A 13,647-nucleotide genomic window follows, 5' to 3' on the forward strand; every position below is an offset into this window, starting at 1 on the left:
CAGCAGGATCCTGGATGGTTAAGAAGATACTCAAAAGGAATTGACCCTTCTGTCTGTGAGCTTTTATTCTGGGGCATGTTTGAGTATTCCTCAGTTCTTCCCTTGTCTTAGTACCTCATTTCTTTAATTTTTCTTCTTTTTTCAGGAAATGATAAACAATTTGTTTGTTTGTTTTAAGCAGTTGCTTACCAAAAACTCATGCAAATAAGACACTGCACAGCTGTCTTTTGTATTTATTGTTCTATTTTTCCTCTCAGCACTAAAATATTTACCCATTTTGTTTTGTTCAGAGTTTTAATGAATTTTAAGCAACAGTGCCTGTGGTTAATGGTAGAGCAAGATGTGGAGATAGTATTAATAAGTTAAATGAGTGCAAGGTGTTACGATGCTTTCAACAGTCCATCGGTCTCCTATCTTAATAGTACTTATTGAGTGCTTATTGTGTTACCAGATATGTGGTATTTTATTTTGTGCTATAATAAAGAGATAAGATTCCACTGCTGGCAGATGGAACACAGAGTTTTTGGAAGACAAATAGGAAATGTGAAGGAATATGAGAAAGTTTTATTAACGCTTTAATAGTAGCATGCTCAGGATTTTAAGGGTCACAGAGAACAAGGAGAAGTGGAAGAAGCATTTAATTATATATGTACGTAAAAAGAGTAACAAGAAAAAACATATTTTTTCTTAAATTTCTAAGAGGTGTAACTCATGGCACAGATAGAATGGGGCAAACAGAAGCTATTTATTTAAGGGCAAGAGAGTTAATTCTAGGAGAAGGATATGACACATGCTGAAACATGGAGGTGAGAGAAAACAGCATGCTCTATAACGGGCTGGGTCTATGTGTGTGGAGTTGGAGCATACTCATGTGAAGGGAATTATTCTTGCTTCATAAAGTTATGAATGCTAAGGAAAATGTTTTAACAAAGACTGATTTCATCCAATTTAAATTTTAGACAGATTTTATGTCAATAGAATTATGGAGAAACTTAATGGCCTAGAATGAAGGCAGATAAATCAGTCAGGGGATTATTAATGTAACAATCAAACTCTGAATTCATATCTCTTTTCTTTCAGTCAGTTTCAGGCTTACCTGCCAGCCATGGTGTTATCTCTCAACCACACAGGGACCCAAGTGACTGAATTCCTGATGATCTGCTTTCCAGGAATGCAGGATACCCAGCACTTGCTGTCTCTAGTCCTGGCTCCTCTCCTAGTTTTGGCCCTTGGGGCCAACTTTCTGTTATTACTTGCCATCTGGCAGGAGGCATCTCTGCACGAGCCCATGTACTACCTGCTTGCCATCCTTTCTGTGCTGGATGTCATCCTCTGCCTCACAGTCATCCCTAAGGTCAGACCCTCCCTGGATTTACTCCCGGGTATTCAATTATCTTTCTCTAAACACTACCTTGCTTTGCAGATGTAAATACTCTTGTAAAATTTTCAGTGAGTTGCCAACAGTATCATACTAGGTCTGTCACAGCTTCCAGATATGTCTCTTCTCATTCTCAATGCCTATGATTTTTAAGGTTTCACTTTTTTTTTTTTCAAACTGAGAAGCCCTCTCTCAATGTCTGAGTCAGTGATATTCCAAGTTTTGATTTTGTCTTTACTTCTAAGGAGATTCTCCTTGACTCTGAATCACCCCACCCTTATATTCAAGGGCTCAAGACTTTTCTTTCTAAAACATAACTAGGGACTTCCCTGGCAGTCCAGTGCTTATGACTTTACCTCCCAGGGCAGATGGTGTGGGTTCGATACCTGTTGGGGGAGGTAAGATCCCACGTGCCTCAAGGCCAAGAAACCAAAACATTAAACAGAAGCAATATTGTAACAATACTTATTGTTCAATAAAGACTTTAAAACTGATCAACATTAAAAAAACTTAAAAAATGTAACTAGATGTATATTTATGTCATATACTGAGGTAGGAGGCATAATTGGAAGATGTTTCTTATGTATAAGGAGAGGTTGGAGGGTGTCCAAGTATAAGTATTGGGCTTATTGGATTTGATGTCCTTGTGATACATTTAGATGAGCAGATGTGTCCATATGAAGTTAGGGTAAGAACTATAAAGATCAAGAGAAGACAGACTAGAAATAATTTTTTTTAAACAAAATGGTGATCTATAGTTGAGGAGTGTATAAATTGGGCTCTGGAAGTTGGGATGCACATAGAAGGTATTTGGAATTAGGACACCGTCCCTGTTAGGATTATGAGACTGTGGTTTGGGGATATGAGTGGTTGAAGCCATCAAAGGATTATCCAAGGGTTAGGTACCCTAGGGTGGGAGTGAATGTACTGCTTTTGAAAATAATAATTCTGGCAGGTCCTGCTCATCTTCTGGTTCGATATGAAGCCCATCAGCTTTATGGGTTGCTTCCTGCAGATGTTCATCATGAATACATTCCTTCCCATGGAATCCTCCACCTTTCTGGTCATGGCTTATGACCGCTATGTGGCCATCTGCCACCCACTGCGCTACCCATCCATCATCACGGAACAGTTTGTCATCAATGCGGCCATTTTCATCATCTTCCGCAATTTGCTGGCCACGCTGCCTACACCAATTCTGGCTGCGAGGCTCAATTACTGTGCCAGCAATGTAGTGGAAAACTGTATCTGTGCCAACATTTCTGTAGCAAAGCTCTCCTGTGGTGATATTCACCTAAATAAGCTCTACCAATTTGTGACTGTTTGGTGCCTACTGGGTTCTGATCTGGTCCTTATCTTGCTATCCTACTGCTTCATCTTGAGTGCTGTTATGCATTTGCAGTCAGGAGGTGCAGCCACCAAAGCCTTGAGTACTTGTGGTTCCCATCTCATTCTCATACTTTTCTTCTATACATTGCTGCTAGTCTTCATCTTCACAAATAAGGCAGGGAAAAAAGTGTCCCCAGAGGTACCCATTCTTCTCAACGTCTTGCACCATCTCATCCCACCAGCCCTGAACCCCATTGTTTATGGAGTACGAACCCAGGAAATCAAGCAAGGGATTATTAAGCTATTCAAGTACCAGTTCTGAGAGATGTGAGTCAAAGATCAAGGATTATGGAAATTTGAGTGTGTCAGTGATGGTTTCAACTGAAGACCACAAGGAACACCATGTAACATCCGTGCTGCTACCCTTATCTTTTATTTAAACCTTCCTCAACTACTATCACAATATTTACTCTCAGTAACCTTTTCCTGAAACCCTCATTGAATATGTTTTGGTATCCATTATTTTCTTCATTCTGACCTCTTGCCATTGTGATATCTCAATTACTCATTCATTAAATAAGTATTTAGTGCCTTCCACATACTACTCAGTCTTTACATTCCATATCCCTTCACATGTAATTTCCAGAGCAGGGATGGAACAGTGCTTCCAATAGAACATGAGGAGTATGGGCAGGACTGGAAAAACCAATGAGGAGTTTACTTCAGTAATCCAGGTAGGAAATGATAATGCTTTGAACTAAGGTGGTGAGTGAAAATTGAAGTTATGGGTCACAAGATTTATTGAGAGTTCATAAGGAGGTTATAAAAGATTGAGAGGAATAAAGGGTGACACCAAAGTTTTTTTGCAAGAACAATCGGAAAAGCAGAATTGCCATCAATGGCAGAGCTTTTTTTCACATATGCTATCAGAAGTTTGGCTTTAAAGACTGAACTCTATTCCCATACCAAGTTCCTCCAAATGACTCTACTTTTGAAAAGATCTCCAGTATTCTGACAGGCCTACCATGCTAGTCACCTTCTCATAGCCAATCTTCCTTTGTTTGTTTGGAACCAGAAGTTCTGCTACTTGCGATCAGGTCTTCCCTGTCACCTCTGCCTTATCCTCCCCATGGCTGTATCCCCACCTAGGACTTCCACTACTTCTTAGACTTCTGTTTTTTCTTTGCTTAGTACTCTGTACTAATTGCTCCAACTGACTGGAACAGTATTCTCCTTATGTTCAAATGATGAACTTTTCAACATTCATAATCTCAATTCAAAAACCACCTATACAGGGAATACTTCCTTAATAATTACAACCAAAGTAGCATACTTCTCTTAGATCATGCTAACATGTATTACCTTTTTTCTTTATAGCACTTATCATTTTCTGAATTTATTTATTTATTTATTTATTTAATTTCCCTGTAAATATACTTAGATTTAAGTCTCTTTTGCTCATGACCCTATCCTCAAATCCTGCTGCTGCTTTTGCTAAGTCGCTTCAGTCGTGTCGGACTCTGTGTGACCCCATAGATGGCAGCCCACCAGGCTCCCCCGTCCCTGGGATTCTCCAGGCAAGAATACCGGAGTGGGTTGCCATTTCCTTCTCCAATGCATGAAAGTGAAATGTGAAAGTGAAGTCGCTCAGTTGTGTCCAACTCTTCACGACACCATGGACTGCAGCCTACCAGGCTCCTCCATCCATGGGATTTTCCAGGCAAGAATACTGGAGTGGGTTGCCACTGCCTTCTCCATCCTCAAATCCTAGATCCTGATACATCTGACAATATTTCAGGTGTTGGATACATAGATAAGGGAACAACTGGTCTCAAAATTTGGTGTGCATGGTCACTGTCATGTCCTGGAAACATTCTGAAATATATGTTTAGATCAATCTCCAGTGTCAGTTGGCATGTCCTCTAAGACAGGGGTCCCCAACCTCTGGGATCCAATGTCTGATGATCTGAGGTGGAGCTGATATAAATATAATAGAAATAAAGTGCAAAATAAATATAATGTACCTAAATCATTCTGAAACCATCTCCCATCCCTTAGTCCATGGAAAAATTGTCTTCCACAAAACCAGTTCCTGGTGCCAAAAAGGTTAGAGACTGATGCTCTAAGATATCCATTTGATACATATATCAGTATAGGGGAAGACTTTTAAATTATTAGTAATGTTAAAATTGCCAATATAGCCTTCATTTTCACATTAGCTGGATATTTGTTCTAAGGTTCAAAGGACCTCATTTCCTATTTGTGTTTTTTCCAAACGTTAGATTATAAAAAATTAAAATCAGTCAATTTCAAATACTGATGTATAAGATTATGAAAATCTGATGAAGAAAGATTTAAATGAGATAAAAATACATGTTTCCTTTATGAGAATTGTCTTTAAACATGAACAACCATTGCTTGCTGCTGCTAAGTCACTTCAGTCATGTCCGACTCTGTTTGAACCCATAGATGGAAGCCTATGAAGCTCCCCGGTCCCTGGGATTCTCCAGGCAAGAACGCTGGTTGCCATTTCCTTCTCCATTGCTTATTCTAATGTTAATAATCCTTATTATTCACCAATAAAAACTAATTAGGAATAACTGTCTCCTGGATTTATTTACAGCTTATCTTCAGCCTCAGGGCTGTCACTGCTGGATTTGGGCACGTCTGATACGCATAATGCTAATACAAAAGAGTTCCCCCATTTTAGTCTTTTCACTCTATTTTCTAACATTCTATCTTCTCTCATTATTTTAGCACAAAGAAGCCTGATTCCCTGGCTTCCTTTTCTATTTGTGGTAAAGCAAAAAGAAATGACAGAAACATCATTTATTATTATGGGCATTTTTTGAGAGTAAACTTTTCTTTGTCTAATTAGCTAACTTTTCCTCTCCACTTCCCTGAGTTTCACATCAGTGACTGGAAAAAAAAAATCTTAATTCATATTATGTATGGGATATAGCCATTCTTACTCTCTGTTGTATTTTTCACATAGAAATTGGGCATACATTTCTTAAGCTATACAGAATTTCTTTCCCCACATTAAAATAATCTGTAAGTAGGCAAAATAAAGCAGAGTTTTAAATAAAACAAAAAAATTTTAAAACTCTGTTTTTGTAGATATAGCTTGTGGTAAATTCTTCAGTTCTGTGAATCCATTTCATCTAAGTTTCAGTCTGCAATTTTATTGGAAAGTCTGTGTTTACTTTAAGTTGATGTGAGTCATAAAATCTCATAAGTTTTTAGACCATCAGTGGGAAGATGTTGGGAAAAATCAGTTAGAGGTTTCAAGCATTATCTATCTCATAATAGCTGTTAATTAAATTTGCTTTAGAAGTAGATCCCCTTTTTCTTTTGAGAACACTTCTCATTGATATTTAGTTAAAAACATGTTGAATTGAGACCTTCTTCTGAAATAGTAAAGTTTGTAAGAGTGAGACTTTAGTTAGTCATATCATTTATATAATAGAGTGTATTGTAAAAATGGAATTTGAACCTAATAGCACCTGAAATTATTGTTTATTGTTGTTTGTTATGCTCACTCGTGTCCAACTCTTTGCGACCCTATGGACTGTAGCCCACCAGGTTCCTTTGTCTATGGAATTTTCCAGGCAAAAATGCTATCATGGGTTGCCATTTCCTTCTCCAGGGAATCTTCCCAACACAGGGATTGAACCCATTTCACTTGTGTCTCCTGCATTGGCAGGCCAATTCTTTACCACTGAACTACCTGGGAAGCCCAATTTAGGCTGATACAAACACATTTTCATTTTCAAATAGTTACTAATAGAAGTTCAAAAGTCATGAAACCAAAGAAAAATTTCAAGATTTATTTCTTTGCAACACTGGATGGAGGAGTCAAGAAACTGACAAAGTATGGAAAACGATACCTTAAATTGATCAGTGATTCATCTAATATTTTACCTCAAGCTAAATGGTCCAGACTTTGGGAACTGTACTGATAGTGGAATTCAAGCATTTTTATTTTGGGGTCAGAAAGCAGAAACTCATATTGGATTGAGTAGGACTTTCCCTGAATCAAATTGATATTTTCCTGTGTTGGTAATCTTGGGAACATGTCAGTCCTAAAGAAAAGATGAAGATTTACATAGTATGACTTGGGCTTTCAGAGGAAAATGCTCTTTGTTTCTTAGGGTCTCCTGGCTTCTAGACCAAGAAGTAAACATACATGAAGCTCTCCCAATAGAGAAAGCCATAAGCTTCTCTGAGCAGATGAATGTAGGCTGGGACCTATAAATGATGTGAACATATAAATGATCTTGGGTTTTGGCCTGATCATTTGACCTTATGATTTGAACAAAATCATACCTGGTGGTATTTGGAAGTTACCCTTGATACGATGTTTAAATTTCCCATTTCCTTTCAACTGTCATGAGGGTGTGTATGAAGGTCCATGCCAATAGCTTAAAGGGAAAAAGTGAAGAAAAGAGGCTGGATAAAATGAGTGATGCCTGTCTTAAAGCAGGGCATGGTTTCACAGACTCTTAAAACTAGAACTTAGAACATTGGCACATTAGGGGACACTCTTCTTTGCCACATGGGTGAGGACAAAGACCAGGAGAATGGTGCTGAAGAAGAGGATCAGGATAAAGTGGGAGCCACATGTGCTTAAGGCCTTTACAACAGTTTCTTCTGACTTGAGTCTCAGAACAGCCCTTAGTATGAGGGTGTAGGAGAGGAAGATGAGGATGAGGTCAGATCCCAGCAGAGTCCAGCCTCCAGCAAATTGGAGGAGATGATTGATAGTGACATCATCACAGGAGAGTCTGGAGACAGACATATTTGCACAGATGCAGTTCTCAATGACATTTCTCCCACAACAATGGAGTCAAGCAGAGAGGATGGGAACAGACATAGTTAGAAGTGCATTTCTGGCTAAGGTAAAAATGGCCACCTTGGCTATAAATTACTCAGTGATGATAGATGGGTACCTCAGTGGGTGGCAGATGGCCACACAGCGGTCATAGGCCATAACCATGAATGTGCAGGACTCCGTGGCAAGAAAGTAATTCATGATATACATCTGAACAAAACTGGCAACAAAGCTGATGGACCTGAGGTCAAACCAGAATATGGCCAGGACCTTGGGGATGACGGTGAGGCAGAGCACCATGTCCAGCAGGGAGAGCAGGCTGAGCAGGTAGTACATGAGCTCATGCAGAGAGACCTCCAGCCGGATGGTGATCAGGAGGGTGGCGTTGGCTCCCATAGCCAGAAGAAAAAGGAGGCTGAGGGGCAGGGACACCCAGAGCTGCCAGTTGGGGGACTTGACAAAGCAATTCAGGAGGAAGTCTGAAACCTCAGTGGAGCCATTTCTGTGAGATGTCATCTTGTGGATTTTGTTTCTACAGACTTCCTTTTATGATGATCCAAAAAGTTAGGATCCAAATTAGCCTCTGATTGTACTAAAAATGGGAGAAAAGTTCAGGAGCAAACTTACGGTTTCTAGCAGATTAATTTGCTTTAAATGAAGATTTTTCATGTTGCACACAGAAAATAAATTCATTTCAAACTTCTGCAATTTTTGTTTCTCCTCATCTATGAAATAGTTTTATTTTTTCAATGAAAATATCTTATAAAGTAGAATGAGTTATGAACAGTTAGCTATAAGATATTTTATTGCAACTGAGGATTGTTACAGATCAGTTCAGTTTAGTTCAGTCGCTCAGTCGTGTCCGACTCTTTGCAACCCCATGAATTGCAGCACGCCAGGCCACCCTGTCCATCACCAACTCCCGGAGTTCACTCAGATTCACGTCCATCGAGTCAGTGATGCCATCCAGCCATCTCATCCTCTGTCGTCCCTTTCTCCTGCCCTCAATCCCTCCCAGCATTAGAGTATTTTCCAATGAGTCAACTCTTCCCATGAGGTGGCCAAAGTACTGGAGTTTCAGCTTTAGCATCATTCCTTCCAAAGAAATCCCAGGGCTGATCTCCTTCAGAATAGACTGGTTGGATCTCCTTGAAGTCCAAGGGACTCTCAAGAGTCTTCTCCAACACCACAGTTCAAAAGCATCAATTCTTCGGCGCTCAGCCTTCTTTACAGTCCAACTCTCACATCCATACATGACTACTGGAAAAACCATAACCTTGACTAGATGGACCTTAGTTGGCAAAGTAATGTCTCTGCTTTTCAATATGCTCTCTAGGTTGGTCATAATTTTTCTTCCAAGGAGTAAGTGTCTTTTAATTTCATGGCTGCAGTCACCATCTGCAGTGATTTTGGAGCCCCCCAAATTAAAGTCTGATGCTGTTTCCACTGTTTCCCCATCTATTTCCCATGAAGTGATGGGACTGGATGCCATGATCTTCGTTTTCTGAATGTTGAGCTTTAAGCCAACTTTTTCACTCTCCTCTTTCACTTTCATCAAGAGGCTTTTTAATTCCTCTTCACTTTCTGCCATAAGGGTGGTGTCATCTGCATATCTGAGGTTCTTGATATTTCTCCTGGCAATCTTGATTCCAGCTTGTGTTTCTTCCAGTCCAGCGTTTCTCATGATGTACTCTGCATATAAGTTAAATAAGCAGGGTGACAATATACAGCCTTGACGTACTCCTTTTCCTATTTGGAACCAGTCTGTTGTTCCATGTCCAGCTCTAACTGTTGCTTCCTGACCTGCATACAGATTTCTCAAGAGGCAGGTCAGGTAGTCTGGTATGCCCATCTCTTTCAGAATATTCCACAGTTACTGTGATCCACACAGTCAAAGGCTTTGGCATAGTTAATAAAGCAGAAATAGATGTTTTTCTGGAGCTCTCTTGCTTTTTCCATGATCCAGCGGATGTTGGCAATTTGATCTCTGGTTCCTCTGCCTTTTCTAAAACCAGCTTGAACATCAGGAATTTCATGGTTCACGTATTGCTGAAGCCTGGCTTAGAGAATTTTGAGCATTACTTTACTAGCATGTGAGATGAGTGCAATGGTGCGGTAGTTTGAGCATTCTTTGGCATTGCCTTTCTTTGGGATTGGAATGAAAACTGACCTTTTCCAGTCCTGTGGCCACTGCTGAGTTTTCCAAATTTGCTGGCATATTGTTATAGATCAGGTCCTCTGATTTTAGCAATGTGGAGGTCTTTAGTGATTCCCCTCTGAATCTCTTTGCCCAATTGACCAGATAATGTCTCCTACATTCATACCATATACCGTTCAGTGTTGCCACTCCTTTCTTCTAATTTAGCTTTTTTTTTTTTAAAGCTCTTTATAAAGAAGGAACAAAAAGATTAAGTATTATCCTTGTTCTCAGGTGAAAATTCCCTTGGGAGACAAAATGATAAGAAAACAACAGAGTAATGTGCAGAATATTTTGAGAGCAGATGAGGACTAAACTTACATGAAAGTAAAGTGTTCCCAGGACTACTCTCCTGCTGAATTTTGAAGGCAAGTTCAAAGAAAGCTGCAAAAAATAAGCTGCTTGTTGCAGTGAGGAATGCCTACAAAATGTCTGATATTAACATTTCTGGAGTCTTTAAAGTCATGTTGTATATAGTCCTTCTATCTGTCTACAAAGATATTCTGCTTCAGTGTCATCCCATGGGTATAAATTGTTTCATCAATATATCAACTTCACTGTTTTACATCTGTTTAGCTAGCTGGTAAAATGCAAATATTGTTTGCGGTGAATCAAGTGGACTTTGAATACTTACTAGACATTGTGTTAAAATACATTAGGAGCTTGCGTGTGTGTGTGTGTGTGTGTGTGTGTGTGTGTGTGTGTGTGTGCTCAGAAGTGTCTGACTCTTTGTGATCCAATGAATTGTAGTCTTCCATGCTCCTCTGTCCATGAGATTCTCCAGGCATGAATACTGGAGAGGGTTGCCATTTCCTCCTCCAGGGGATCCTCTGGACCCAAGGATCAAACCTGTGTCTTCTGAGTCTCTTGTACTGGCAGGTGGGATTCTCTATCACTGAGCCAAACTGGAAAGCCCAGGATCAAACCCTTCTCTCTATATTAGGAGCATTATCTCAATTATTAAAATGACCCAGGAGGCATGTATTATATAACTTTACAAATGAGGGAGAAGGAGAGGCAGAAAGGTTGAGAAAATACCAAGACCACACAGACAGGAAAACTTTCAATCTTGATGCAAATTTCTACTTGATTTTCAATCCAGTTCTTAGCTGTACTACATCTAATTAGTTAAAGAACATTGGTTGGACAGTCGGGATTCCTATTATAATGAGCCCTATAATGCTGCTGTTGCTGCTGCTGCTAAGTCACTTCAGTCGTGTCCGACTCTGTGTGACCCCATCGACAGCAGCCCACCAGGCTCCACCGTCCCTGGGATTCTCCAGGCAAGAGTACTGGAGTGGGTTGCCATTGCCTTCTCCACCTATAATGCTATAATAATGTATTTGGTTCCTCAATGTCCTCAAAAGAGAGCAACTATTCCTCTAGGATAATACAATTTTTGAAAGTTGAATACAGTAGTAGGTAATTTTGGAATGAGAGCTCAGTAGATAGGAATGGATTTTTAATAGAAGCATGAAACCAAAGCTGAAAAGATTTTTCAATCAAAAATACCTAATTTGATGTAACTGTTAAAAACACATATTAGTTTCCACCTATGCATGTCCTTGATCCCACACTTCCAATCCTGTTCACTTTGTTTTTTGTTAGACTTCAATCTTCCTATCAATTGGCCCTGGGAAATTTCTGGGTTAGCAAGTATAGTGGACTTTATCCTCTTCCCCAGCTCTTCTCTTCATTCCTTTTTAATGTTCTGATTTAAAATGAAGGGAGGTCTGTTTTAGTAGAGTCTGCCAGGAACTGTCCCTCTCTCTGGGGCAAAAATAATTTCAAGATCCATTTACATTAAATCTCAGTTCTTTTACAGTTTTTAAGAATAGCAATGCTTACACGTTCTTGGTAAATTTCAAAGTGGTTTTAAAATGGTCTCATCTGTGCCTCTGAGACAGTACACAAAGCAAGAGTTGCATTTATACCAGTTCATTTTGTCTCAACACATGCAAATTTCCACGTCAAATTCTGACACACTTTCCTTCAAACAGGACTTGTCATTTTGCACTGAATTTTGTGTTTTAGCTCTTCCTTTGCTCACACCTTCATGTAGTAACATTACAGCATTTTTATTCTTAACACAATCCCAAATCTCACCATAGTTAAACTCATTAAATACTCCTGCCTGATTTCTGGAGGATCTAGTCACATGAAAACATCTCAGCCACAGGGAACAAGGACCCATAAGGAAACCTACAAGAAATGCAGTATTTTAAAAGTTCCTGGATAGTTTTGGAAAGATTTTTTTCTAGCACTACAATAGAATTTCTAGAGAGCAGAAATGCGGAATTGCCCATTTTATTTTCTTTCTTTTTAAAGATTTCTTGCCTTTTTTTCTCTCATTCTTTCTCTTTTTTCCCTTCAACCAATACTTTATTCAAGCACTGAGTATCTATCTACTCATCTATAGGGCTAAAGTATTTGGATTACTTAGATATGCATATACCTTTTCCCTTTCTTCTTCAATTTTTCCTCTGCAATCAGAGATAGCCTATGGCAAGAATAGGATTGAGACCCCAGAGATAATCATTTCTTGTCTCCATCAGGGTCAAGCTGAGGAAGCCAGCTGAAGCTGGAGACCAATGCAGGAAACTAACTCAAGTTTAGAGTCCAGGATGGAACTATGTCACAGCACCTTGGAAGCACAGACTTTGAAATTTGGAGGGGATGAAAAGGATTGCCCACTCCATATTATTTGGTTAAATGTGAAATACTACCATCAGTCTGTCTTTTAAACTTATGGGCTGGATCTAGAGACAGAAAAGAAGTTACTAGATTTTCTAGTATTAGCATTTTAGCTTTTATAAATTCTTTTTCACCACTCAACCCTCAAGCAGCAGGATCTTAGTTCCCTCACCTTAGTTGCCCGATTAGGGATTGAACCTATACCCCCACAGGAGAAGCATGGAGTCTTAACCACTGTACCACCAGGGAAGTCCCTAGAAATTCTTTGGATTGAACTGAGATATGTTATTCTCTTTCTACTCCTTCTCATACACACCCTTGTTTTCTGGTCTGTCACTATGTAGGGTATCTTTCTCCCTCTGATTAATCAAGTATTTATGCACAGATTTTCTCTTGTCGCGTTTCTAGATTTCCAGACTTCAGACTGAAAACCGCTGACTTGTTCTACTAGGTCCTATTTGTTAGCTATTCGAAGACATTAGTTAATTTTCCATGGACAAGATCCAGCTTACATTCATCCCTAGTATATGAAGCCCCCAGATGTGCCAAGGCAGTTAAGAAAGGTCCTCTTGTCACACAGGACACAGTTTCTACTACCTCTGTTCAAACCCCTCAAGCACTCTTGACTCAGAGAAGGACAGGAATACACATCTGAACCGAAGACATAGGACCCCTCTGCCTTCTGGCCAATCTTGGTGTCCATGCCTCTCAGTCCCCTCCAGGTTTGCTTCCCAGACTCACTTTCAGAGGATACACTATCATGGGTTCTGGCTCCGCTGATGTTGGGACTCTAACCAAATATAATTTGAGAATTGTTATAACCACACTGGCCTCAGGGATTCTGCCTTGGAGGAGCCCTTTTCCCTTGAGGTGGAGGTAGAAATCAAGACAAGCAAACTCATAAGGCCCTCCAGGACAGATGGGAATGCAGTTAAGGAAAATAATGGTTCTGTCTCAGCCTGAGAAAAAGAGCCTGTGGGAGTTCAGACCTACTGGCTATGTTGTATATAAGACATGCTATGAGTTATTTCTCTGAACATCAATTACTCACATATTTACACCCATATATTCACACATTTATATATAGGAATGCTCTCATTCCTTTCCAGAGATGCAATAAGTTCATTCACAAGTCACTGTGAATTCTCAGTAGAGAATAAGTATTGTCCATAAATGTTACTGAAGGCTTCCCTGGTGGTTCAGACAGTAAAGAAT

The 13,647-nt window shown here is 39.6% G+C and overlaps 1 protein-coding gene and 1 pseudogene across 1 annotated transcript; one reads left to right on the plus strand and one right to left on the minus strand.

Moving 5' to 3' along the window:
• The first annotated feature begins 1,105 nt into the window (after window positions 1–1,105).
• On the plus strand, window positions 1,106–3,029 carry LOC120876573 (olfactory receptor 56A4-like). Its single transcript, XM_040258550.1, has 2 exons — window positions 1,106–1,354; window positions 2,334–3,029. Exons 1-2 carry the CDS (start codon window positions 1,106–1,108, stop codon window positions 3,027–3,029), a joined length of 945 nt encoding a protein of 314 aa, XP_040114484.1.
• Window positions 3,030–7,241: 4,212 nt separating this feature from the next.
• LOC120875882 lies at window positions 7,242–8,057 on the minus strand (annotated as a pseudogene).
• Between the last annotated feature and the right edge of the window lie 5,590 nt (window positions 8,058–13,647).

Source organism: Oryx dammah, unplaced genomic scaffold, assembly GCF_014754425.2.
Source record: "Oryx dammah isolate SB20612 unplaced genomic scaffold, SCBI_Odam_1.1 HiC_scaffold_17, whole genome shotgun sequence".
Classification (NCBI taxonomy): Eukaryota; Metazoa; Chordata; class Mammalia; order Artiodactyla; family Bovidae; genus Oryx; species Oryx dammah.

What these genes read in the sequence shown, in the direction of transcription:
- LOC120876573 (XM_040258550.1), top strand. Translation starts at nt 1,106, where the DNA reads ATGGTGTTATCTCTCAACCACACAGGGACCCAAGTGACTGAATTCCTG. An exon ending in GCCTCACAGTCATCCCTAAG is followed by an intron (nt 1,355 to 2,333) that starts GTCAGACCCTCC and finishes TAATTCTGGCAG; the next exon opens with GTCCTGCTCATCTTCTGGTT.